The 26,476-nt window shown below is 29.1% G+C and overlaps 1 protein-coding gene across 6 annotated transcripts; it reads left to right on the top strand.

Moving 5' to 3' along the window:
- Window positions 1-534: 534 nt before the first annotated feature.
- LOC119678651 (M-phase inducer phosphatase-like) lies at window positions 535-26,247 on the top strand. Of its 6 annotated transcripts, XM_038090616.1 has the most exons (15): window positions 535-1,090; window positions 1,233-1,377; window positions 1,994-2,151; window positions 2,273-3,919; window positions 12,926-13,194; window positions 16,020-16,121; window positions 16,186-16,335; window positions 16,397-16,516; window positions 16,576-16,670; window positions 17,886-17,927; window positions 21,798-21,889; window positions 23,664-23,856; window positions 25,335-25,470; window positions 25,699-25,860; window positions 25,922-26,247. In XM_038090616.1, exons 1-15 carry the CDS (start codon window positions 623-625, stop codon window positions 26,037-26,039), a joined length of 3,897 nt encoding a protein of 1,298 aa, XP_037946544.1. In that variant the 5' UTR covers window positions 535-622; the 3' UTR covers window positions 26,040-26,247. The 6 variants fall into 6 exon arrangements, with proteins under 6 accessions (XP_037946544.1, XP_037946546.1, XP_037946545.1 ...); XM_038090618.1 differs by lacking the exon at window positions 17,886-17,927; XM_038090617.1 differs by lacking the exon at window positions 17,886-17,927 and having other exon boundaries at window positions 16,394-16,516.
- The last annotated feature ends 229 nt before the right edge of the window (window positions 26,248-26,476 follow it).

Raw genomic sequence — 26,476 nt, 5'->3', positions numbered from 1 at the left:
AATACTGATTGAGTTGGTTTTCAATATTATTTCAATTTCATTCAATGATAGCAAATAAAAATTAAATTATTGATAAGATAAGAGATATAATAATAATTACACTGTTTATATTCTCACTTAAAATATATTTTTTTTTTAGAGCTGCCAGTTTGATAATGATGCGTCTAATCGGTGCCATGAGTATGAAGCTGCGCCGATAACAACGGCCCCAAAACCAAATGAAAAAGGTAAAATCCTAAAACTTTTCTATGATTGTTAGAATTTTGTGACTTTATTTTTTATCATAATTTTATAATATATAATTCATCTACACATGCAATTTTTTTTATGAGTTGTGTGCCAGTAGTAAATGTCATATTGTTCAAAATATTAGTTTTAAATTGAAATTAATTGTATAATTTTCTAATTTTCATAAATTTTAAATATTTCATATACTACTATGAAATCCAAATATATATTACTTTTAGAATGTGATGGAAAAATATCTCCAACAAATTATACTAATCCCTCCAGTTCTAAAAAGCAGTCTTTACTTGCTGAAAACTATGTGCAAAGATCAACAGCTATCACCACTACACCTACTACTGCACCCATTTGCTATACGACTACTCGTTCAGCTGCAATGATGGCATTAGCTTTAGGTCAACAGTCCAAAAGTCCGGTCCATACGGTCAAAATACGTAACGAAAACGTTATACTTAAAAATGATGCAGAACTGTCAGCTAGCCTCATACAGCACAATAAAACATCTTCGACTGCTTCGGTTTCAACTGCGTCCACAAAAGTAAATAATTCATCACCTGAAATGACTGCCACAGCACGGTTTAAATATAACTCAAATATCAACACCACAAATAATGCCATTTTCTCTGGTGGGAGTGGTTCAAGTGGTTCTGATAATGATTGTTTTAATACCTCGTCCTCTTCTTCGGCAACTGCACTTAGACGCTTATACTTTAGAAGCGGTCGCAGTAATAAACCCAAAATGAATCCAACAGCAAATTCGACCATGACAAGCATTCCATTAACTGTAATTAATCAGGCAAATATTGCATTTCATACATCTGTACAAACCGAGGGCGTTCCAAAGGTGAGTACAAAAGTTTTAGTTGTTACTAAGTATCTATTTTGTGCAATAACTCAAATATATAGGTTCAAAGCAAAATCTGTTATGTCCAGTATTCAGAATTCGTTTTTAAACCCATTCACTTAATCTTTGGTTTGAATTTCAGGTTGTCGTTATGGGTTCATCAGCGGCGTCAATGACAGAAGCAAACATCAGCACATCAACGGACTCAGCATCTACACTTGTAACAAGTATTACCCATACCACGGACACTTCGGCTTCTGAAACTTGTGATGATTCTGTTGATTTGGGTGAGTATTCAAAGTAAACAATTGTGTTGTTGATAAATTATAACACATCTTTGCATTTAACATATTACACATTTTGATATGAGTTATCGTATTTATTAAGAGTATAAACATGTACAAGTAAACCTATGATAAATATGAACTCAGCACCTTCTTTTTCATATATTATATCAGTAAGCAAAGAAATTACAAACCTAAAATTGCGCATAACTACTTGTACATAACATATAATACAATTATGATTTCTAGAGTAATTTCTCTATGATTTAGGTTTGCGAAATGACTATATACCTGCAAATTGAAAATACCACAAATATTTAGTTTAGGCTATTATGACTGATGATTAGCTTATTTATGACATTTTGTTTACACATGTATTCCCGTTTTATCATACATATAAGCTTTGGCTTTCTTAAACAATACATATGCTACTTATTTAAATAGCCCAATTATATTATCTGAGCTTCAAACTCAAATATGGAAACTCAAATATGGAGTGGAATATGAAGCTTTAGTCTTCTTTATATTATATCTAAACTTGGCAATTTACTTTATAAGCTCTACAAGCTAGATAAAAGAATATATAAGTGCTTATAACTTAAACTAAAATAATTTTTAGGTGATAACTCCGGACCGAGCGAACCATTATTTAGCTCATTGGAGGAGCCACTACTTACCACAAAGCATGTTGACTCTGAACATGAGAGTAATGATATCGAGCTAAAAAGTTGTTCAAGATACCCTAGATCAGAGATGAACTTACAGGATAGCACAGAGGTTTGTATTCAAATATATTTCTTGAAATTATCTAAATATATAACAACTATTATACATGTTAATGTTCATGTTATATATTTGTACTTTAATAATTATATAATATTTATATTTAAATTAATAGAGCCAAGAATCCACATTATCCATATTTGCTGCTGAACCAACATCAACCACGCCATTGTTGTCAAATTGTCGTTATGATCTAAATACTGAACATCTTAGATGTGAATCCGAACTTTTGCCAAATACGGCACCAGCACCAAGTAGTGGCACAAAACACTTTACATTTGATCCGCCAAAAGCTCCACAATCGGCCAGCACATTTGAAAAGTCAAGAAACCTTTTTACTTTTAGAGGAAATATAAGCGGTAATTCTTCAAAATCTAATCAAAATCAACAACAAACACAACAACTTCAAAAACAAATTCGGCGTTTCTTCGACTCCGACAAGAATATTGAGGAACGCATACACAATACAAAACAGAATGAGGACCGCAGCATTATAGCAACGAAACGAGAGAACACATCTAATAAAAATAAATTTCGCACTGCATATGCATCTCAACGTAATACTAATAATAGCACTGAGGGGGAAGATATAAACGAAAGTGAAAATCTACGTAGTGGCACTAAAAAGTCTCGAGCGCGTGATGTTAATACAACAGTTAATTCACGTAACCGCTATTCAACGGGAGGGATAGCAGCTTTAAGTAGCACAAAAACAAGTCCAAAGCACGAAGTACGACGCTCGCCCACTTCATCTAAAATCAATTCAGCTCCACCAACTTTGAAGGAGAGTAATTTTTTTAATAGTGCTCAAGTATATGGAAAGTTAAAAGAATTACCCCCACCGACGCATACTCAAGGCGCTAATCAACGCAAATATTCTTCAAGTTCTTCATCTGGTGGCAGCGAACGCGATCGTAGAACTCCAAAAGATAGCACAATGTTTCCTTTTGATCGTGAGGCAATTGATTACAAACGCATACAAATGGAATGTTTTGAAGTTAATGAAAATTCGAGTGAAAATTCGGAAAGTGAAACTAGCGATTCTAATAGTGGTGAATCATGTTCTGTATATGAACGAAAATTATCATTGCATCATAACACTCCTAAATCGGCTGATATATTTCAACAGTATACTCTTTTATCACATCAAGAACTGCAACAAAGTCATCACGTCAATACCGGTCCACCATCTCGTAAAAATTCAAAACGCATACGATCCGACTTTGTCATGCATAGCACTATACGTGAAAATCAACAATATATTATGGATTCTAATGCATTTTCTCCACATCAGAAAACGTCATTGTCGCTTTGCCATCAGTCGCAAAAATCTCATGGAGAATCAACAATTTTTAATGAGCTCTCTTCAAAATTTGAGCAGAATACATCAAAGTCTGGATCGAGTGCTAACATATCGCACAGTAAGATTTCTAGTCCTAACAGCAGTATTAACAGCACTCATACCACAGTTGGAGGAAAACATTCAACTAGTAGCACATTCAACAGTCCAACAAATAGTGTAATCGATGTTCATAGTGATGCATGTTTGGAATCACATAAACTTTTACATAAGAAGTCATATAAATCAAAAAGTAATACTGGAAAAGGTAAGACAACGGACTCACCTACAAAATTGAATAACTTAAAGTACAATGGAACTGGAACAGTTATATGTACAGCTGCAGGACCTATCAATGTGACTCCCAATCCTATGGACTCGGCGATGTGCAAGCAACCATTAGCTACAATTGTCGTTCAACAGGTATTCAATTTATTGGTTAGATAGTATATTTAATAGAACACTAAATTCAGAGACTGCGTATGTAAATTTAATATGTTTGTTGCATTACTTTAAAATCAGATGTATTTGTGAACAGCAGGTTGGCCCTGAAAACTTTTTTCTGATCAATTAGTTATATCATTTTTTAGTAGCTTATTGGAAAATATGTGGAAAATAATTCCAAAGAAAATTGTATTTAAAGTATGCCGTCTTTAACAATACTTAAAGTTAGATTTTGTGATTTAGGACTTAAGACTACTGTAACTTTTATTTAATAATAAAATTCATGCTCTTTTTAAATTAAATCAACATATTTCTATTTCTAAATTTAATTTAAAGCTATTTTCATACAAATTTTTGATTGTATGAAAAAATTTCTAAAAATCAGGTTTTGTGAAATTTTTTGAAAAAACATTTAAAATATATAAAAAATTGTCAATTTTTATAGTCTATATCTCTGAAGCCATACACGATAACTCAAAATTATTAAAAAAATTTGTGTTTCTCGTTCCAAAATCAAAATTCTATTATTAATTAAAATATGAATTGTGACTCTTTCCTTTCCACTAAGGTATTAGAAAATGATATAACCAATCTGATTAGAAACGAATATTTTTAGTGAACAGTTAGTGGCACATATCTTTATCTAAAGTACTTCCAAGTGACTAAAGTTGACAGTTTAAATTCACTATGAGATGTTATTTTTGTGTTATTAATTGAGTGGCATTTGAATCTGAAAATTTTAATAATAAAAAATAAACTCAAATAAATATATTAAGCTAACCAAAAAGGATCTGTTTTGCTTTTGTTGGTCCCGTAATATTTAAATACATATTAACAAAGAAATGACTTTGCATGATGGCTAATAATAGGCCTTTTCTTTTGTAAGCATGTCGCAAAAGAACTAATAAATTTTAACACTACTTTTGTTGCTAACTCTGGACAAAATGACAAAATGGAAATTTTGTTACGCTTATATATAGAAAACACGTAATAAAATTTAAAGTTAAAATTTCGAAAATGAATAATAATTCTTTGCACCTCTTGGTGAGAATATTTTTTTTACATGATTGTGAATAAAGTATTTGTTACGAACAATGACGACACGAAATACTAGGAATTAACGAAAGCATTCGTTGACAGTTAACTAAAAATTTCGTAAGTACTTCCAAAAATCCTTCACAATAGACGAACTTTTAGTCTTGGCAACCATGCGAATAATGGATTTCATATTGTTCTAATCAGCTGAGGTTCTTATTGGAATGTATTGGGCTCCGTTAGTAACGTTAACTCTGACATTAGCTATTACAGCTACATTTATATACGGTTATTCTCAATCTATAGAAAAGATGAAAATGAATAGCTTTTTTTTTGTGTTAGCAATTTTTTTTTATTATTTATTTTTGGTTAGACTTGTTAACTTCGTCTGAATCATATTTTTGAGATTACATTAAATACTTTTATTTCGTCCTCTTTAACAAAACCAGTGTCATAACGTTGTAACTTTCCTCTTTTGCAAACTTCTTTATTGACTTTATTTTTATCAAATATTCGTATTTACTTTTTAACACACTGGATCACGAGATACTATAATGTCGGCACTATTAAATTCTTCATCTAGTTTTCCAAATTTTTATACCTTTTTGCAGAAATACCCCATTCGTTTATTATATTTTATAATATCTCTATGTTCCTGAATTAAGTTAATTAAATTAATTAATTTAATTAATTAATTATTTAATTTAACGATTCTGTCATAAATATTGGGTGTGTTCAGTGAAGGTTTCAAAACAAATTCAGTTAACTACTAACTACAGTTTACAGTTAACCACAGTTTAGTAAAGAAACGAAAATGGAGTTATTTTAGTGTGTTACATATTTGAAAATATTAATCACAGCTTTTACATGCACACATATATAATGATATAGATTTACAGTTAAAAAATTCTGACTCAATACAGTCAAACTTCCATAACTCGAATTTTCTATAACTCGGACTAAATAGAATTCAACAAGGTTTAGTGAGGTTTAGATACAAACACAAACAAATTCTTTAACTCGAAATCTCCATAAGTCGAACATCATCTTTGAAAATTGGTACTTCGAGTTATAGAAGTTGACTGTATTTATAATCACTTAAAACTTAGTTTGTACTGATAAAATAATTATATAGCATTTTTAATACTAACGTTTGACCTAATTTAAAGTGTTCCATAATGAAATAGGACAACAAATAAAAAAGTATTTCTTATAAAAAGATCTAAATAAATATCCATTTTTGTTTGAGTCTATTGTTTACATTTGTGATAATACTATTAGCTGTAGTTTTATCACTTGATTTGTGAAATGGGTTCCTTTCGCCATGAACACTACTTTTACATTTAATTAAAAAGAAAAAGAGACGTTGTGTATCAGCTATAAGACATATAGCTTCTATATAGCATATAGAGTCTATTGTTTACATTTGTGATAACACTATTAGCTGTAGTTTTATCACCTGATTTGTGAAATGGGTTCTTTTCGCCATGAACACTACTTTTACACTTAATTAAAAAGAAAAAGAGACGTTGTGTATCAGCTATAAGACATATAGCTTCAAGATATTACTCATTTTCTTCGCTTGAATTTTGTTATTTAAATATTCTGAGCAATTTTCTTGTTAAACTCATTTTTTCCGAGAGTTTCTTTGTGTTTTTATCTCAGATAAAACCTCAAATAAAAGTAAACAAATTGATTTCCATTTTGATTTTATAAATCCGTTGTCATTCAAGATCAACAGTTCACTTGTTTAAAGTAAATTCAATGAAACAAATAAATTTTTTAATAAAAATATTTTATTAGTGAAAAAACAGTAAACGTTCACACAAAATTAATGTTAAAATTGAAATGAATTTAAAATATATCGTTCTTTATTGACTATATGTTCTACAAAAAAGTTTTCTTTGAAGTAAACTGAATTTTATATAAACTATTGATATATTAACTGGAATATTGAAAAATAAATCGATTGAGATGGCGCCATTTTATAAGCGGATATGCAGAAATCTATCACGACGATACAAAGAGGTAGTTAAATATGCATATCTGAAATGAATATGAAAACAAGTTTCGTAAATAATAATAAGTTTTTATAATGATTTTATTTTTAATTATTAAAAGACTGTGAAATGACATTTTCCACTCACAATGGTGTTTAATTAATTATTCAGAAGTTGTACATATCCAACAATGTTGCGTTGCTTTCAATCTGGATAACGTATATTTATTTTTTTTTTTGTGTTTTTTTTTTACATATAATAATAGAGATTTTAAGCCTTTTATGAGTTGTGACCTAAAGTGAATAAATATTTTTTTGACTTGAAACTGATATCAAGAATCCCTAATGGGAGAAAATTTTTCACGAAGAAACGACTCTAATATAAATATTATTATTTCGTTTTTAATAAGAGACAGATGTGGTAGTTTTTACTAAATTAAAATTAATGTATGATATTTTAATAGAAATTTTTATTAATTTTCATCTTCCATATTCTGCTATATTAATATTTTAATATTTCAATTAAATTTTTCCACATTACTAAAATAAATTAAATAAATCATAAAAAAACATAAAAAACCTTATTCTCAAATATAAAAGAGTACTTGTTGCAATCATAAAAATATATATTAAACTACAATATGAAAATATTTATTTTTCTTATTAAAAATGAACTCTGTGAAGGCAAATTTATTTGAAGGTCGCGCAATTATTTTTTTGCAGTTAATGACGGCTATGCCTTTGAGCTGCGATACGTGCGGAAATTTGAATAGTTCAACTTTCCCTAATTAGTCGTGTTAAATGATAATATTAAATATCAAGAACCATAATATATATAAAATAAAATTTCATTGGAATCAGTTCCATTATGATTTCTGAGGCGTTGCCATTTGACATTGTGTTTTGGTAAAGTTTGCTATAAGGAAAAACTATTAGAATAGGTGATGCGTAGACTGATATATCGACTAGTAACCCAATAGAAAAACTTTTTCTCTGAATAATGATTTTCACAAAAACTTGACGCTAAATAGCGGCGTTCTAGAAATTGTAATCGGTTTGATTGATTAATTAATCAATTATATTTATTGGTTTAATTGATCAATTATATTAATTATAAAAATATATACATTTTAAAATAAAATATAAATTATATGTTAACTCCACAAAGTGAAATCAAAATTTTTTAACCTGTATAGTCATAGGTTATATTATCAATAGATGGTTTACATTATCTTTTTTATCTCTTTAATTTTTATTACAGTTAATATTAAAAATTGACAATCGTTTCATATAATTTTCTGTTTTATTGAATAAAACTAATTTGCTGAATTTATGTCGTTAAAGCTAACAACACCCTGTAATACATTTAAAATTAAAAAAAAGTGCTTTGAATGTGTGCTATATTATTAAGAATGCTTGACTGTAATAGTCGAAGTAAACATTAACTTTGTTTATGCTATTATTTATTAATAACTTTGGTCATTAAGTTATTATTTATTTATCAAATTGATCTGCATTATTTTATTACATCTTGTTTATTCAGATGGTTCCTGAATGATTACAAATTAGTATATCAAGAAATAAGCAAATAGACCAAACCACATAGGCAGACAAACATTCAGATAATTGCAGGATAATGTGTGGTCTCGCATTATGATCTAAAAATAAATATAGTTTTTATTGTCCATTGTGTCTCCAAATATCCTGATAAATCAAGCAAATCATTTATTTACATTATGTGATAATACATCAATAAATGAATTAGTAAAATATGATTTGCCATAGTTATGAAATTAATTTATAAAGAGGTTTTTAGAACAGAAGTGAACTACAACACCAAAAATTTAGTAAAATTAAACTATATGTATTACCATTAAATGTCAAAATAATATTTGCATTAGTGCTTTGAAGTGTTGGAGTATACTTCAGTTAGATTTGGAATTCGACCTGCAGCATTTGATCCATATGTTTAAATCTGTATTACTTTTCATTTCTTTTCTGTCGTATTTTGCAAAAATATACAGAGCACCAAATGCTTGAGGACTATATGGTGTTCAAACATATTTGAACCGAATGTTGTAATACCAGCATATTCGAAATTTAAAATGTTTGAAGCTTCGACCAGCTTGAATAATTCTTCGGCTTTGATGAACTTAACTTGCTAAATAATAAGCCCTTCTAATCTCCCCTTTGTCGTTAACTGAAATGGGATTGTAGCCGCTGAACGTGGGTGCTATCTTTCACAATCATTGCTAAGAGATGGTTTTATTGGGTTTAAGTCTCATCAGCATGGATAATATTTGAAGCACTAATTTCGGTCATTAATAAATTTTTAAGATCACAATGTCATAACTCTCATTACACTTACATATACGTATAAATTATTATTTTCCTTTACGTGATTAAATTGTGAAACTTGTTAATTATTATATTATATGACAAGAAAACAATACATATTTAGGGTAATAGAATACTAGCGTCTTTTTTTCGTAGCTACTCATTGGGTAGAAGCCAGACTATCGGCTGATTAGGAACCTAAAGTTAGCTACAGTATTGAAATGTGAGACTTTTGTTATATATACAAATTTTCAATAATATTGTATTGATTTGTCATTTTATTATATTTATTATTATTTAATTTTAATTAATTGGGTCAGTTGGTTACGGTGCGCTGACTCTGAGCTGTAAATATGGCAGGGCACGCGTTCGATTCCTTGTACTTGCAGTCTCAAAAAATTATTTACGAATAATTAAATACAAGAATTATTTCCAAGACCACTGATGATGGGTATTTGTCAATACTAGAAACAACTGTATGATCAGCTAAAAATTCAATTAATTAAAATAATATAAAATGAATTTTTGTTGCTATTTATTTAATTTCTAAAAGAGATTTAAGCTCTGATTAGGATCCCTGCTTGGCTTAATAAAGCCCCATATATTGTAATATGAATATGAAATTAAAGCTTATTTCTTATATCAAAATTTAAAAAAAATTTGACTAAATGCAGCATTTAATATCTTTTTTACGTAAAGTGCCGTATGATATTTTATGATATAAATATATCTATGCAGAATACTAGGAATAATATTTTAGCCTTTCATTCTTGTGCAAGCCACGAGCAATGGTAACAAATTGTATAGAAATACTTCTTTTAATTGTAAATAATAATGCCAATCATACTAGATTTATATAATGTGTCTTATGCAGCTAGTCTATGTATCTTTTTATCTTTTGTGCCACTTATACAATTTATTGCATTTGTATATAGGTATGTATGGTATGTACCGCATGTACTATATAATTGTATAATATATACAAAGAAATGCATATTTTTACATTGGTGCGTTTATCTTACGTGTTCCATTCCTCGAATGCATTGACCCCAATAACTAAAAATAAAAACGCACTCGGAAATTTCCATGAAAATACATGCAGAAATTCAAAATAGTTTTTTATTGCCTTGCATTTGCTTCGGTCTGTGGATATTATGCAAAATGTGTGGGAATTTTAAATATAAGTTGTTAATTATTTTTTACTAATAATAAAACTAGAAGCAAAACTATTTTCATAGCTAATAATAAATTTAAAAATTTATTTTTAAAAATTTATTTCACAAATTTAATTTTTTTATTGAACTGAAATAAGCCTCTTTCATGTAAATGAGCTTTTGTCTTTCAATTGCAACACCCACTGGTCCTCACCGGTTTGTAAAATATCAGATTTTATTTTTAACGTTATTATTTTTAATGTTGGCACAAGTTAAAAAATACATTGAACATTGTAGCCTTCTAATTCTTTTTTTTAATCCAGTCAATATTTCAATATTTCCAACCTTTGCCTTTAAGTATTGAGTATATAGTCAAGTGAGTATATAGTGAGTATATTCTGTCAAGTTAAATTATTATAATTGATTTTCGAAATTTATGTCTTTCTGAGACGGCGTAGTATTTAACGATTGTGTAGACCAGTGGTTCCCAACTTTTTTTTTGACCAAGGTCCACAGTTTTTACTAGGGACCACAAAGTTTAAGAGTAATAAACTGTATGATTATTTTAACACGCCTTATGCATCTTTGCTATAATGAATTGTACAATAAAGTCCAGAGGTACATTATAGAGACTATCAAATAGGTATATTATTATTTGAAAATTTTTATTGCTTATTTTCTAAAAATTTTTTTCTAGATCTTAGTGGACAACCTGCAAATTATTTATTCATACCTGTTAAATTTAACTCATGAACCATTTTTAACCATTTCGTGCACCACCGGTTTGGGACCACTGGTGTAGTAAATTTTTATACCTTCAAATATACAGAAAACTGAAATTAATTAAAATGTTTATAATTTTTAAAAAGACAGATCGGACAATATGTAGGGGTCTACTACTTAGGGCTATTCAGACATTATTTCGCGATAAAAATATATATAGTGTAAACCTTTTCAAACTATTAATAAAGTTTAAAATCAGTATTAAGGTAAAGATGTAGTGGGTAATTTGATGAATGATTATTTACTTAAATATATTATATGGAAATAAATATTGAAAAATTACTTAAAAACTGAAATAAATTCAAAGATCTTATGTACAATATTTGATCAGCATTGGCTAGTTATCAAAAATATGAACGACAATTGACTCTAGATGATCACATTGATAGCCTTGATTACCTTTAAGGCCTCGTATCGTCATCATTGATCATATGATTGATATCAAATTGATGTGATCTACTTATGTCCGGTTCATGGTATATAAGTATATTTCTAAGCTTTTAAAATACACGAAGAAAATTTTTTTCTTAAGCTCCCTCCTAGGCTACGTGCCTGACCATATTGCTTTACATGTGAATATATTTTCCATAAAATAAAATATATGATTTAATAATATAAAGTTATTAAATCTTTTTGTGAGGCATAAAGTATCTGTTAATGATTTAATTCGAGCTCTCTTCAGGAGAGTATGCAAAGATTAGACACCATGGATAAACTGTATTTCTTAAGTCGCATTCTGCTGCTCTCCTCTGAATCATACCTGCAGAGCAAAATTGCATATTTCCGAGAATGAGTTTTATCTAGCTCCATTTACACTTTCATATTTCTGCTGTGCGTCTAATATGACTTGTTTGAACCTATAGACCGATAGTGGATTTTTTCTGAGGCCACTAGTTGCACAAGATAGCCTAGAGATTGGTTTATAAAATTTTGTACTTCAGACTAACTTGCAGTTGTACGGATTCTTGCTATAGAAAGTTGTGTTTTTTCTGCTTATAAGAAGAGTAAAAGTAGGTTGTATGCATTCTCCATCAAAATTCATTGCATTTAAATGTTTAATGCATTGTTAAAATATGTAATGAAATTACTCCCAAAAGCTTTGCTAATTGACAGGTTTAAGTTAATATAACGTATATATAAATACATGATTTAAAAAAATTTCATCAATAAACTCTTTAGGGTATAATGGCCAAGAATTTATGAATATTTTATTATATACGTATTTTTGATTTGGAAATATAAGAAACAAATTTTAAAAATATTTTGTATCTTCAAAATATTGCTTACATTTTATAAAATCCTGCAGTAGAAAATTCAAATTAAACAAAAATACAAAAGTATTTATTAAAGTGTGAAATGATATCAAACAATCATTGCTGATTAAATTGTTTTTAATTTTTTTGTACTTTTTCATTGAAACAATTTTAGGAATCCCAGCAATATAAGATTATTTTTAAAATATGCAGTTAGAAAACAATATTGTTAGGATTTTCAAAATTTTGATAAAAAAAATAGGTATTAAATTTTATTGGTGAAAATAATTTAAAGTACATATTTTCATTGTAATAATATTAATTTACAGTGATTATCAAACAAACATTTAATGTTATATATTTACTCATATAAATTTTCAAAACATTGCGTTAATTTAAATTACTTTCTCAAAATTTCGTTAAGCCATCACTAAGTCTAGACAATACCGTGGAAACAGTACTTATCAAAAATGAAGGCGAATTCGTTAGTGTTGAGCAGGGAAAAGATTTGAATGCGATCACTGGGTTATCTGCGCGGAAACGAGATTCACAACAATTACAGAATGCACCTCATCTTCATCATCTACAACAACCGGAACAACAACAGCGGCAAAAACGCGATGAAAACATAAGGCAGCTTTTGGATGTAACAAATACTTTAACGTTTGAAGAACTACGCGATTTTGAAATGCGGTAAGTTGGATGTTGGATCCTCTTAGAATAATATAATCTCTATTGAAGATAAACATTCTTTTATTATTAAAAGAAATTTTTAAGTTATCAGTTTTTTATTGCTCCCATAAGTCCCATTGTTAAATTTGCTTATGATGTGCACAAAATCAAGAAAAATCAAAATTATATATAAATGGGAAATCAGTGATCACATATTAAATATATCCCCATATAAGAAAAGTGTGGTTGACTAAGATGAATATTATCCGCCCATTATTATTATTATGTATGTATATGGGTAATCTCTCACTTTACTAAATTAACATATTTATTGTAAAATTTTATTGTATTAATTAGTTGAATATAGTATATAGTATGGGTATGAATATAGTATGGGATGTTTAATAATGTTTAGAATTTATAGAGAATTTGTAATCTATTACCATTTTGTCGAGTACGATGTCTTTCCAACTAATATATTACTGAAGTATTTGCATCTATTTCATAATAGCAATTTAAAATAATTCAAATAATTCATGTTTTTAACATTGAAAATATTCTAAATATTTTAAAGTTTTCTTCCTAATCTTTCCAACATTTTGGCACTTTTATTCCGCGATTAATACTTTGCTGCTAGCATTAGCATTGCTCTGTCATTACTGGTTTTCTTATTTTCTTATTATTTTGTAATTATTCCTTTCTCTTTTTACACTAATATAATTATATAGAAACACATTCATTTGAGTTAAGAAGTACTTAAACATTATTAGTGTTCGTAAACATACAAATATATAAATTATGTACAAAAAATAAACAAAAAATTTGCAACAACAAGGATGTTGTTTTGAATACTAGTTTGCAGCAACAAAATTAATTAAATGGATAAATTGAATGAATTAATTTAATGAAGTAAATAATTGGAATCAATGATTAAAAATTGAAAATTTGCAAGTTAATTATTATTTGTCAATATTTGTATAAAGATTTCATCAACAGGAAAATAAGTCCATTTAGTGATGTGCACATTTTCAATGTTTGATTTAATTACTTTAAGCATTTTATTTTGACAGTTTAATAAAAATCAACATATTATTATAGAGCTTATATTATAGTTAATACTATTTTCTTACTTCGTTATGAGGCTTAATATTACATACTTCTAAAACTTTTCATGTTTGATAAACTTTATTTTTAAAAATATTTATTAGGCCTAAATATATTAATATTTATGTCGGTATATTGTATTTATAAATAACTACTATAAATATCGACATTTATTTTATTAAAAAATATCCCTAGAGGTCAAAAATTCCTTCTTTACTGAAAAAAATAAAAATAAGATAATATTCTTTCTGTCTCTCTCTCTTGGAATGTGCAATGAGTGTACGGATAAACTGAATTATGAGCACTATCTCCAATGTCAGAAATGATTGTTAATGTAAAACGTGGACTATTAATTTTCTCAAAGTCTCATAGTTTTTAAATACGACCAGTTATTAGTTGCATTATTCGAAAATTGTCTTCACAATCGAAAAACAAAAAGTCTTTACTTACTCATTTTACTTTAAAGTGGGTTTGTATTAATTTATGACAAATAAATCGGTCATTTCGTATTTTGTGTGTCACAAGAATTCTGGGTTTGTAACACACATATGTATGTCAATTTTCTTAACGAAAATTTCTACGGCCTTTATTCTACGGCCTGGTTTCTCCGGCTTGCTTGGCTACACAAATATTCAAAAATATATAACTTAAATACATTGAGTAGAAGGGGATTCTGTCCAAACTTTTCCTATGTCACTGGTTATTGGAAAGTACATAACAAAAATGATAATAAAACCTTTTCAACTGAAGATTAATTTGAATTTAACGTACGAGTATGTATGTAAGTAATCCACTGATTATACACACCCTAATGAAGAGAACTTATGGAGTCTGTTAATGACAAGTTTTAAGTGATTTTGTGCTAAAGTTATATGACGATAATAATGATGATGATACTGTTGTTTATTTATGCTAAATATGTTGTTGTTTTTGATGAGAGGATACTTCATCAAGTTTGCACAATTTCGAATCTTTACGCATCGTTCACAAAACGTTGGTATTAATTATATTTTGCACCACTTAATGAAGTGTGTAAATAACATATACATTGTGATGTTTATAGACTCGCTGACCAATAAGTACGGAAATATATAAGGGGGCGCAATGTATGTGAAGTGAATGTACTCATATAACAACATATTGTAAGTATGTTATTGGATATGTTGTGTAAGTACCCTTGAATGCATGGGTACGTTTGTGTTTATTTCATTTAATTTACAAATAAAAGTCACAACTAATAAAAAATGGTTTAATATACTTAATGGAATGATTCTATTTTAGTTGTAGTAAATTAAATGTAATTGATTTATATATTCAATAGAAAAAACGCTTTCTTTAAGTTATCCAACAGTTAAAACTGGTTAATCCATTTCGCTAATTAATTTTATTAATTAGTTTTGCTAATCACTAGTTGTGTACTTATGAGTACTGTCAAAAAAATGTTCTAATAGTTGCATTCTTTATTACTTATGACTATCACTTAAACGACCAGAAGCATATTGATTCAATTCATGGGTTTATAAAGGATTTGCAATAGTTTTATTAGTTTTATTGAACGGAAACGTGTTTAACAATATACTTTGTCTTCTAAGGTTACGAAATAAATTATATGTGAAAGAGGATTTTTGTTTTGCTTTGTATAATAATTCCGGATACTATTTACATAGAATGTATATAAAGCCATATATTAATCTATGATATTTGACTTCTACACAAATATTTAAAAAAAATTCTCTTTACAGTTATGGTTCTCCACATCATAGTCGTTCCCAATCTGTTAAAACACCTGGTAGCCGTGCATCAGGTCGACCTAATCAATTATGCTTACCTCAACAGCGATCACGGTATGAATTTATTTCTTTAAGAAGATAAATTATAAAATATTTAACATATAAATCTCAATTTTAGTGTTGCTTCTATGCCGAATACTGGTGTAGAGGAAGAATATTATAGATTAAGACATTTTTCAATAACAGGTAAAGGCGTAGTTAATCGTGGCGATTCACTAAAAAGTCGCCGTAGTCGTTCCAATAACAGTGTTGCCAGCTCAAATTCAAGGTAGGTTTTAAAATGAATTACATTTTTATTTATGAAAACAAAATATTCTTAAATTTAGCAGCACTGAATATCTCACTACCACGCAAATACCAGCACCAAATTCTGCGCGCACTTCTGCACCTTGTAGTTTGGCATCAAGCCGTGAGAGCAGCACATCCAACCCAGGTGGCGGTCCGTATAGGTAATTTGGCGATATATGTTTATCTTTTTCTTGTTATTAAATTAAAACTATTTTTGAAGAGTACTTATGTTGGGCGGACCTGCTGTGGGAAAGAGTTCTCTAGTTTCTCAATTTATGACTTCCGAGTATTTACATGCATATGATACCAGCATTGGTAAGTGGTAGAAACTGACCATATATGTATATTATTTTTGTATACGTTATGACTAATTATAAGTAAATCTACATGTGCGTGACTAATGTGTTTCGTTTTTATGTAGAAATTTTTATTTGTTTAAAAAACAATAAGCTTTGGACAATCTTTTAATGCAATTAAACACGATGTCCTAAGATGTATTCTGATGTACTAATATTAGTTTGAACATACCATAGCTTTAACATAGCTTTACATTGACAAACTTACTTACAGCTTAGTTTTGGGCAAAGGGCACGAAATACGATTTGCTGGGCATATTTTATGCTTAAATATTTTAAGCAAATTATCTCACTATGTTACAAGTTGATATAGCTTAGTTCTGTGGATATCGGGCTTCAAAATTGCAAATTTTTATATTGATAACTAGACAGTGGTGAAACGCACATCTAGCAGCTGTTAATCGTCGGTTTTGTAATGCAACAATTTGATAACCCAATACAATTTTAAGCCTTGAAGTTTTAATGACCAAGTTATATAGTAGAAATGGATTCTTAAGCCATTAATCGTGGCGCTTCGAAAATCTTAATTCAAATTTGTAAATTTTTATATTGATAACCCGGTGGTCAATGGCTTGTCTAGCTGCTCTTAATCGTCGGTGTTGCAATGTAAAAATTTGGTAACCTAATACAATTTTAAGCCCTGATATTTTAATGACCAAGTTATATTGACATTAAGTGTAGTGTAGAAAAGGCTGCCTGGTACCTTGTTAAGAAAAATAATTTTTTTGCATATTTCTTGGGCAATTCAATTTTTGTCTTTTGTTCGGAGATGGGATTAAATTATATTGCGCAGTTCAAAAGTTCTATTCCTGATTGTTCCACAATATGATTGTAAAGTTCTATTAAGGAGATGTCCATTGCATATTTGTATTTTTTATATTTAATTGAATTATTTTTCTAATTATTTTTGTTTTCACAACTCAAAGTATTGCTTCAAGGAACAAAGAGCACCAATTTATGTTTTTACTGTGAAAATATGTATAAAATTGTATATATATATACGTAAAGTGTGTTTGTAATATAACTAAGAATGGTATTTTCAGTAAATATTTAAAAATTTATTTATTTTTTCTTTATTGTCTACTTTGAAACGTCATATGAAAATCGTCATATCATTTCAATTTTAACAATGCGTTAATACTCGTATCTTCTGTGTTGATGTGTACACATTCAGGCTACTGCGACATTCGCATTCATATTGAAAAACCCACTGACGGTAAAATAATAATAAAAACTTAAACATAATAAAATAACTAGAAAAGATAATACAAATATGCATTTTATCTTTTTTGGCGAAATAACTTTAATATTTTTATTATTTTTAATTAGTTACAATTTGCTTAATACATTTTTGTAATTCTATTGAAATTTGTTAATACTTCTATATACGATTTTTAAAGAGCTATACCTTATATGCACTTCTATACACGCAAATATACTATGAATATGCACTGCAAATACATACCATAAACCCCCTTTGTTCTGAGTATGAAAATACATTTAATTACATTTGATTAAAAAAGATCAGACAAAACTTCAGATTCAAAAAGATTTAGAAACCCAAAATATAAAGTAGATGTTTTAGTTAAAATTATAATTACGATCAGATTTTCCGTGATTATCCTCGACAAGGAAATTAGCAAAGTCAAAGCTTCATATTTTCACTAAATGTCATGTATTTAACATTTGTATGGAAAAATAGTTGGCTTTGGCTTTACCGAACCTCTGATATGCTTAACACAAATACCTTTATTGCATATCATTTATTTACTATTTACTTGCTAAATTTATTTTAGCTACTGTTTGAAAATATTTTAAGTCCATTCATTATGCTGTACATAACTAAATATTTAACAACATATGCATATTTGTCATAGTTATATCGCTAGGGAGATATGTAAATACATTGTGACCGAAAAGTTTCCGGAAATTTTAAATAAAACGCAAAATTCTTAATCTTCATCAATATTTATTTTATCTCCTTCAAAATATGCTCCATTAGAAGCGATACACAAATGCCAACGTTTCTTCCAATCATCAAAACATTTTTTATAGGCGCTTTCCGGTATGGCTTTGAGTTCCCTCTGCGAATTCTGTTTTACGTCTTCTATGGATTCAAAACGCGTTCCTCTGAGTGGTAATTTGAGGTTGGGAAACAGGAAAAAGTCACACGGTGCAAGATCAGGTGAATACGGTGGCTGTTCGATGGTATTTATTGAATGTTTGGCCTTAAAATCGTTGATAATTTTGAACAAATTGAGGTGAATCGGAACAAGCCGAGCGTTGACACGTCGCATACACAAATTTTCCACCAAAATCAAACGAGCCATCTCACGACCGATGCCTAGCTCTCGTGCTATCTCTCTAACACTCACATGAGGATTTTGGAACACGATTTCCTTTGCCTTTTCAATGTTTTCGTCGGGGGTAGAGGTCGAAGGTCGTCCAGAACGCGGCATGTCTTCGACGGTCGTACGACCGTCCTGAAAGGCTTTGTACCACTCATAAACTTGAGTTTTCGATAAAACTGATTCCCCATAAGCCTTTTGTAGCATTCGCAACGATTCTGCACACGAAATTTCGTTCGAAAAACAAAATTTGATGCAAACTCTTTGTTCAATATTTTTTTCCATTGTTTTTTTCGCAACGCACTACTGAGGTGAACTGGTTTCAACAGCTGCCGTAAACGAACTGTCTGACAGATCGCGCTCATTTTTGGCATAGTAATTGTCCTTAATTGCTGCCAAACTACATAAACTTAAAATATCGAAAAATATACAGCGCGCGAATTTTAAATGAGAATTTCCGAAAACTTTTCGGACTTAATGTAATTAAACCCTACCTATAATTTGTCTATTTTCACTACATGTCATTGTAGAAAGCTTCATTCATTTATTGCTAGAACTATGAGACTAGTTTGCCAGATAGACAGAAAGACAGACAGATATAGTTAAATTGATTCATATTTTTCGCTGGTCAAGTATATGTATAATGTATATGATATAATAACTCCATAGGAAACGGATCGATCATCGAAGAGATCTCTGACGCATGTTCGCATAACTACAGACTAATCGATCCAAATATATGACGGTCTTCGAAGACCTCTTGCGTACATGTATAGAAGAATGGATGCGTCCATGTCTTGCATAGCGCACGTAACATATTCAGTTGAAAATAGTGTGCTCTTAGCGAAGACAAAGTCTTCAAAGACGAGTTTTGCAACTGGGAGTGGGAATGTGTAATATGTATATGTATACTATGTATATATACGAAGGCGGTTTGATAAGTCAGTGACTTTTTAAATAAAAAAAATTTTTTTCGGCAAATAAACATTTTATTTTTCTACATAATCACCTTTTAGCTCGATACATTTAGTCCAGCGTTTTCTAATTTTCTTATACCCTCCAAACAATAGGTTTAGTTTCGGTAATAACTTCTTCATTCGACTCAAATCTCTTACCGAAATAATAGTACAGAAAATAGTCGCAGGGGGCTAAATCTGGAAAATATGCTGGATGGGGTAGCAGTTCGTATCCCAATTCGTGGATGTGGGATCGTAATGCTTAATCAGCACACGAAATTCATTTTTTCTATTTTCGTAAAAATTCACGAGGTTGTCTGCTCTGAACGGCTATCAAACACCAACTGAACGACATAGCTTGCTCAAAATTAAAAAGTTGCCCATAGGTAGATTACAGCTGACGGTAGTAATCTTGCACTGTTGCATTTGGAGTAATGCGCGGGAAATTCAAAAAATCACTGACTTTTCAAACCGCCCTCGTAGTATGTGTAGTGCAGTTAGTTAATATTTTTTGATACTCACATATTTTACAAATGATGGATTATCTGATCAGAGTTTATGAAATAATTATGTTGATATAATATATTTGTATAAGAGATTGACTATTATATGTTGCATGTTAATATATAAGGGCACTATTATTCTTATATTTTCAAATATGGTATACCTATACGGTCTCCATCGTATTAAAATTTTATGTATATACTTAAAATATAAAATTTGAAATTTCTTGATTGAGTTAGGATCCTTAATACACAAAACGGAGTAAAAGTTTTACTGATAGCGATAAATAAACCAATAAGTCAACAACTCGGAGAAAAAAAATTTCAACTGAAATAGCATATGGGTTCGTTTACGTACATGATCCTTTAATTGTGCACCTTTTTTTATAAAGTGCTTAAAAATAGAAGTTTTTCTGATTGTATTTAAACAACTTGCATTTTGTGAATGCTTTTATATGTATTCCAATTTGATTAATTGTAGTTCTCTTCCTGTTGTTGAAGAGTGATATACTGAAGGAAGGAACTGAGAATAAAATGTTTGGAACGGATTAAAGTAAAATATTGGGGATTAGAGAACTCGGGTGATGAGAAGAATGAATATAAGCAATACCAACAGTAAAGAATCCAATAAGCTAGAAATGGAATGTGTTGCGAGACAGTTGAAGATATAGACAATAATATACAGAGAGGTTTTATATTTATACGAAACTATTGTGGTGTTCTTGTTGTATAAAATCAACTGATTTCTGATGTTGATACTTTGTCTTAAATTTCATTTAGTTACATTTATCAGGGATTACTGTAGATAGTACCTAGTTGATCACAAATAATGTCATAGGCTTTTATTTAATTATCAGCAGTTCAAAGAAAAATATCGCTACTCTTTCAATCGATTATTTTAAATTATCTACGAAATGAAATACTTGTATAATAGAATTTTATTTCATTTTAATATTTCTTTTTATTAATAGGAAAAAATATTATGCGAAAATTATTTTTAATATAAACTATATCAAAACTTCCTATATGTAAGAAAAGTACTTCTTCTCTGTTGGTATGCCACTGCGAAAGTTTTAAATTAATTTCTTGAATCAAATACACAAATATTCACTGTAAATAATATTTTATATAAATTGTTGTTTATTAAATGCTTGTTCTTTATAAAGTAAGTTTTTATTAGTTTGGCATGTAAATAAATATGTTTCAGTTCTTTATATTTATGTTAATTAATTAATTTAATAAATTACTTATAAAACTATTTCTTCAACTTAACTCTTAGACGATGAATCTGGGGAAAAATCCGTATCAGTATTACTAAGTGGCGAAGAGTCTGAATTGACATTTATCGACCATGCATACACAGAAATGGTGGTAAGTATAGAAAAAAAATGAAATTTATCATTTATCAATAAGCAAAACAATGAGAACATAAGATTCACTTATCAACTTTTCTATTCAGAGCTTTTACCTTTCACCTCTTAACTAAAATTAGATATTCCATCAGTCAAACAGTGATTTTGAAAATTTCGATACTTTGAATAGGTTTCTATTTTGCATTATCTATTATATTTAAATGAATTTTGTTAATATGTACAAAAAGTACTCCTAGAACTCTCCGAAGGCTCTTCAAAGTGTCATGGTACATCCGCACAAATGACATACTAAGAGACCTTAGAATAGATCCGGTCAAAAAATACATAAGGGACAGAGCTCTGAGGCTATATGCGAAAATCGACAGGATGCCCTACTTAGCACTATCTAATCTCAAAGTAATCACTAACCGCACTGGGCGGTACGCAGATCTTAAATCAATCATTGAATAATCACGAAGATTATGAGGAATACTCAAATTAGTCAGTGAGATGGGTGGGACTCTGAAGTAATCCCCCAGCCATCATAGAGGAAAATTTCATATCCAATAATGTGGTTGTGCTTCTATTGTATAGAACGAACGTCAAAAATAACATTAGTAGCGAATAAAATAATTGGTGAAAAAAAGACCTGTTATGCTTTAAAATTTCTGAAGAAAAACTTTATATGCGTATATCGTACAGCGTGTATAAGTATATCGAAAGTATCTAGGGAAAATTGGATTATAGGATGGCATGAAGCTAGGCTGGGTTGCTATATGGGAGATAGCGGAACAACTGCTGTGTCTATGTCCAGTTTTATTCTGAACCAGGTTTATGTTGTTGGGCGTCCTATTGACCATATATTTGCATTTATCAATACGTACAGCTGTTTCTAATATGCCCAACTTTCTATCCACACTTACATGGAATGCGGGATTAATATGTATGTGACCTTATTGAGAAGGATTTGATTCTACTTCACCTATATTTTCAATATATAATGTTATATAAATGGTGCCATTAATAAAAAAAACACATGATTATTTAAAACGTTACTATAGTACTCATATCAATTTGATAAAACTTTTAAAATCTTATTAAATATACTGTAATAAAGAATTTAATTTACGTCGCTTCTTAATTTATCTCACTGAAAAATTTTTTTACATACAATACTGGGTTGATAGAGCCATTGTTCAAAATATATTTATAGATACAAATTTAAATAGTACTGGTTTATATATTTTCTGGTTGATTAAGTTCTTAGTATTTTACATAGAGTTCAATAGGATACTTTTGTGTAGCGGTGGGCACAGAAATCTAGAAAAAGAGAAATTGGAATAAAAGTTATTTGAGAAATTTCTTGCTGCTTGACGATGAGTATGCTCTAGCGCTCTGCATAACAAAGTTCAGCTAACCTACCCATATTGGCAATGCATACACATATGAGTTTATAAGAACAGGTAAATCTGCGTAATCGAATAGAGATATATGTAATATATGTGTACGCAGATCTATGAGTTATGAGTTGTTGTTGTTTTAAATCGCTTTGTGCTAACACCAGTGATAACACCAGCGAAGGAATTAAGAAGTATTTTATCTTTGCTTCTTGAAGATAATAATTCTCGTACAACTCCACATTCTTGCTATTCTCTTTTAAGTGCTACGAAGTTTCATACTTAAATCACAAAAATTAGAATACTCATTGCTACGAATATTTTGTATTACTAAATTTGATTATTAAAATATGGATATTTACAGAATTATTTTTAATTTTTACTTTTATTTTTTAGCCCGATGATTGCCTGTCAAGTTATGATCCTCATGGCTACTGCGTCATATACTCAGCAGCAGACCGTTCCAGTTTCAGCATAGCTGAGCATGTTCTACAGGTGCTCTGGACAAATCAAAATATTGCTCAAAAAGCAGTTATTCTGGTAGCAAACAAAGCCGATTTAGCGAGAAGTCGACTAGTAACTTCAGACGGTTAGTAAAATATGTATAATGGAAATATGTAACATATAATGAATTTGAACTTAAATGAGAAGTATTTAAGTATAAATGTAAAGTGAAAATCCAGAACTCAATTTTAGTTTTGGTAGCTAAATCTGGAACCAAAAAATCGGTAACCTAATTTAGGGGTTACCTATCTATATCTCTAGTAAACGACATATGATTTATATTCTTTTTTATTAGTCATAAAATTTTGATTACAATTTGTACTATCAGTAGGTTTTTCGTTATTTAATTCAAACTTAATAAAGTAATAGTCAATAGTAATAGTTTTGTAGCTGCAAAATCAAAAACAATCTTAAAAATCCGTTTAAAAATATGGTGTATTGGTAACTTTTACTCACAATGATCTATGGAATTGTGGTTAACTAAACTGTTTTGTCGGAATTTTTTACTTGAACAAATATATGGAGTACATCTCCATATACTCAGAACAATAGTTACTAATTATAATATCAAACTCGCTACAATATTAAAGGGATAAAAAGAGTAGGTAACCGCTAGGTTAAGCTGACGACATTAGGTTATAGCTTTAAATAAATAATGTATAAAGTATGGATAATTATTATGTTTTTAAATTATTAATAAAGAATACAACTTTACTACTACTAATAGTCTATATCATCAGATTTAGAACTTAGAACTTTGTCATTTTCAATATAAGTTTTTTAAATCATGAATTTTATAATAAATAAAACTATATACTATACTATAAAAGAAATTTTATTTAGAGGATAATATGCTTAGCGATTATTCAGTAATTGGGTTAAGATTGTAAAATGAAATATTAAAAAATCAAGTAAAAATATACATTTAGCCCTAATACAAATCTAGTCAATGACGGACTTCAAAAAGCTAATAAACAGGCAAAATTCTAATATTGAAATTGAACTTGATACTAAAATACGACTGAAAAACTATTTTGAACTATATTAGCCTAAACATATTGATCGAAAACAGTTGATTGTGACTAGAATCACTCCCTCTTTATACTATAACACCTATATAATTTTATTTAAGTTTATCTAACCTTTCTTTTCGTCCCATCCTATTAATTATGTCGGTCTCTTATTTCATTTATATTCCGGCTCTCAGAATTTAGACGTCCTTTAGTCTTTCAGAATTTCAGAAGGACTAGCTCAACAATAAATATGACCATTTAATTAGCACTGCCGAAGCACATTTATTATAATAATATATAATATAATATATATTTAGTAGTAATATATATACATTTAGTAATAATATATAATATAAAACATTGCAATATTAATTTTTTGAAATACCAAATCCATTCTATAAAATTATATGGATGCGTAAGTTAGGACGGAGGTTATATTTCGCATAAAAAAGAATTAGCTGTAAATAAACATCTATCTATCTATTATCTATCTATTAGTTTATCTACTAAAGTATAATTTTGTATTCAAACATTTCTTTTTGTTATGTAGAGGGAAAAGCCATGGCTACTGCGTATGACTGCAAATTTATTGAAACTTCAGTCGGCATTAATCACAATGTAGATGAGTTACTTGTTGGGTTACTCTCGCAAATTCGTTTAAAATTGGAAAATCCAGAAAAGTCAAGGTAAATGAATACTTTTATTTTTAAATTAGTAAAAAAAGAAATGACAAACATTTATAAAAATCAAATTTAATATACGCCTAACTATTTATTAAAAGATAAGTTTTAGATATTTGTTAATTTTACTGAAGTTTACTTAAACTTTATATTTTAACAAATAACCATTAAAACACTACAGCAGAAATTTTTTTTTCATTTTGCTTAAAAAAATTTGTTTCGCCATAATTTTAGAGATTTGTTCAGAAAACGTTCTATACGCAAATCCAAAAAGCGGGCCTGTTCACCTTTAAGTGGCGCATGCTTAACTGGGGGCACAAATCCAAATACTCCATTGGGTCCTACAAACAATATTATGTCAGACTTAAATACTCCACCAGGAAGCGCCCAAAGCAGGTAAGTCAATTAAAGGGTAGTCCCATTTAAATATTACTCCATTAATGACATTTTTTTTCAGCCCACGCAAATATCGTGGTTCCCGCACTTCAACAAGTCTTAAAGTCAAAGGCTTACTAGGACGTGTCTGGGCACGAGATTCCAAATCAAAAAGTTGCGAGAACTTGCATGTCCTATAAACAGAATTTCTAAAAATTGTGTTATACTAGTGTGCGAAGTTGGTTTGAATGTGAATCAGGATGTGCATAAGAAAGTTTAGTTTATATCAGACGACATAATTTTAAAATATTATAATATCTATCTATTATTATATATATCTTAAATTTTCGGGTATAATTGCTAGTTACTTTTAACTAGCAACAATATTTAAAGATTTTTATTTTTATATTTTTACATAAGACCTTAGAAAATAAATGATGTTTTGACTTTTATTAATAAATTTTATGTTTAATGGAACTTATTATACTGTTTTTCTTTTTTTCTTTGATTAGTTTTTTATTTACACTTTAAAGAATATTAAATTTTTATTTCCTACCGCTCTTCACTAAACTTAACTAAACTATAATTCTAGAGAGTTCTAGAAAAACTCACGCTCCACGAAATAAAATTAATTTGA

Source organism: Teleopsis dalmanni, chromosome 2 (assembly GCF_002237135.1).
Source record: "Teleopsis dalmanni isolate 2A chromosome 2, ASM223713v2, whole genome shotgun sequence".
In the NCBI taxonomy this organism is placed as follows: Eukaryota; Metazoa; Arthropoda; class Insecta; order Diptera; family Diopsidae; genus Teleopsis; species Teleopsis dalmanni.
This window is presented reverse-complemented; position numbering and strand designations above follow the sequence as displayed.

Excerpts from the sequence above, each read along its gene's own strand:
- LOC119678651 (XM_038090616.1), top strand. The coding sequence starts at position 623 with ATGATGGCATTAGCTTTAGGTCAACAGTCCAAAAGTCCGGTCCATACG. Across the intron at positions 1,378-1,993 it reads TGATGATTCTGTTGATTTGG|GTGATAACTCCGGACCGAGC; the intron begins GTGAGTATTCAA and ends AATAATTTTTAG. Across the intron at positions 16,517-16,575 it reads CCAGGTGGCGGTCCGTATAG|AGTACTTATGTTGGGCGGAC; the intron begins GTAATTTGGCGA and ends CTATTTTTGAAG.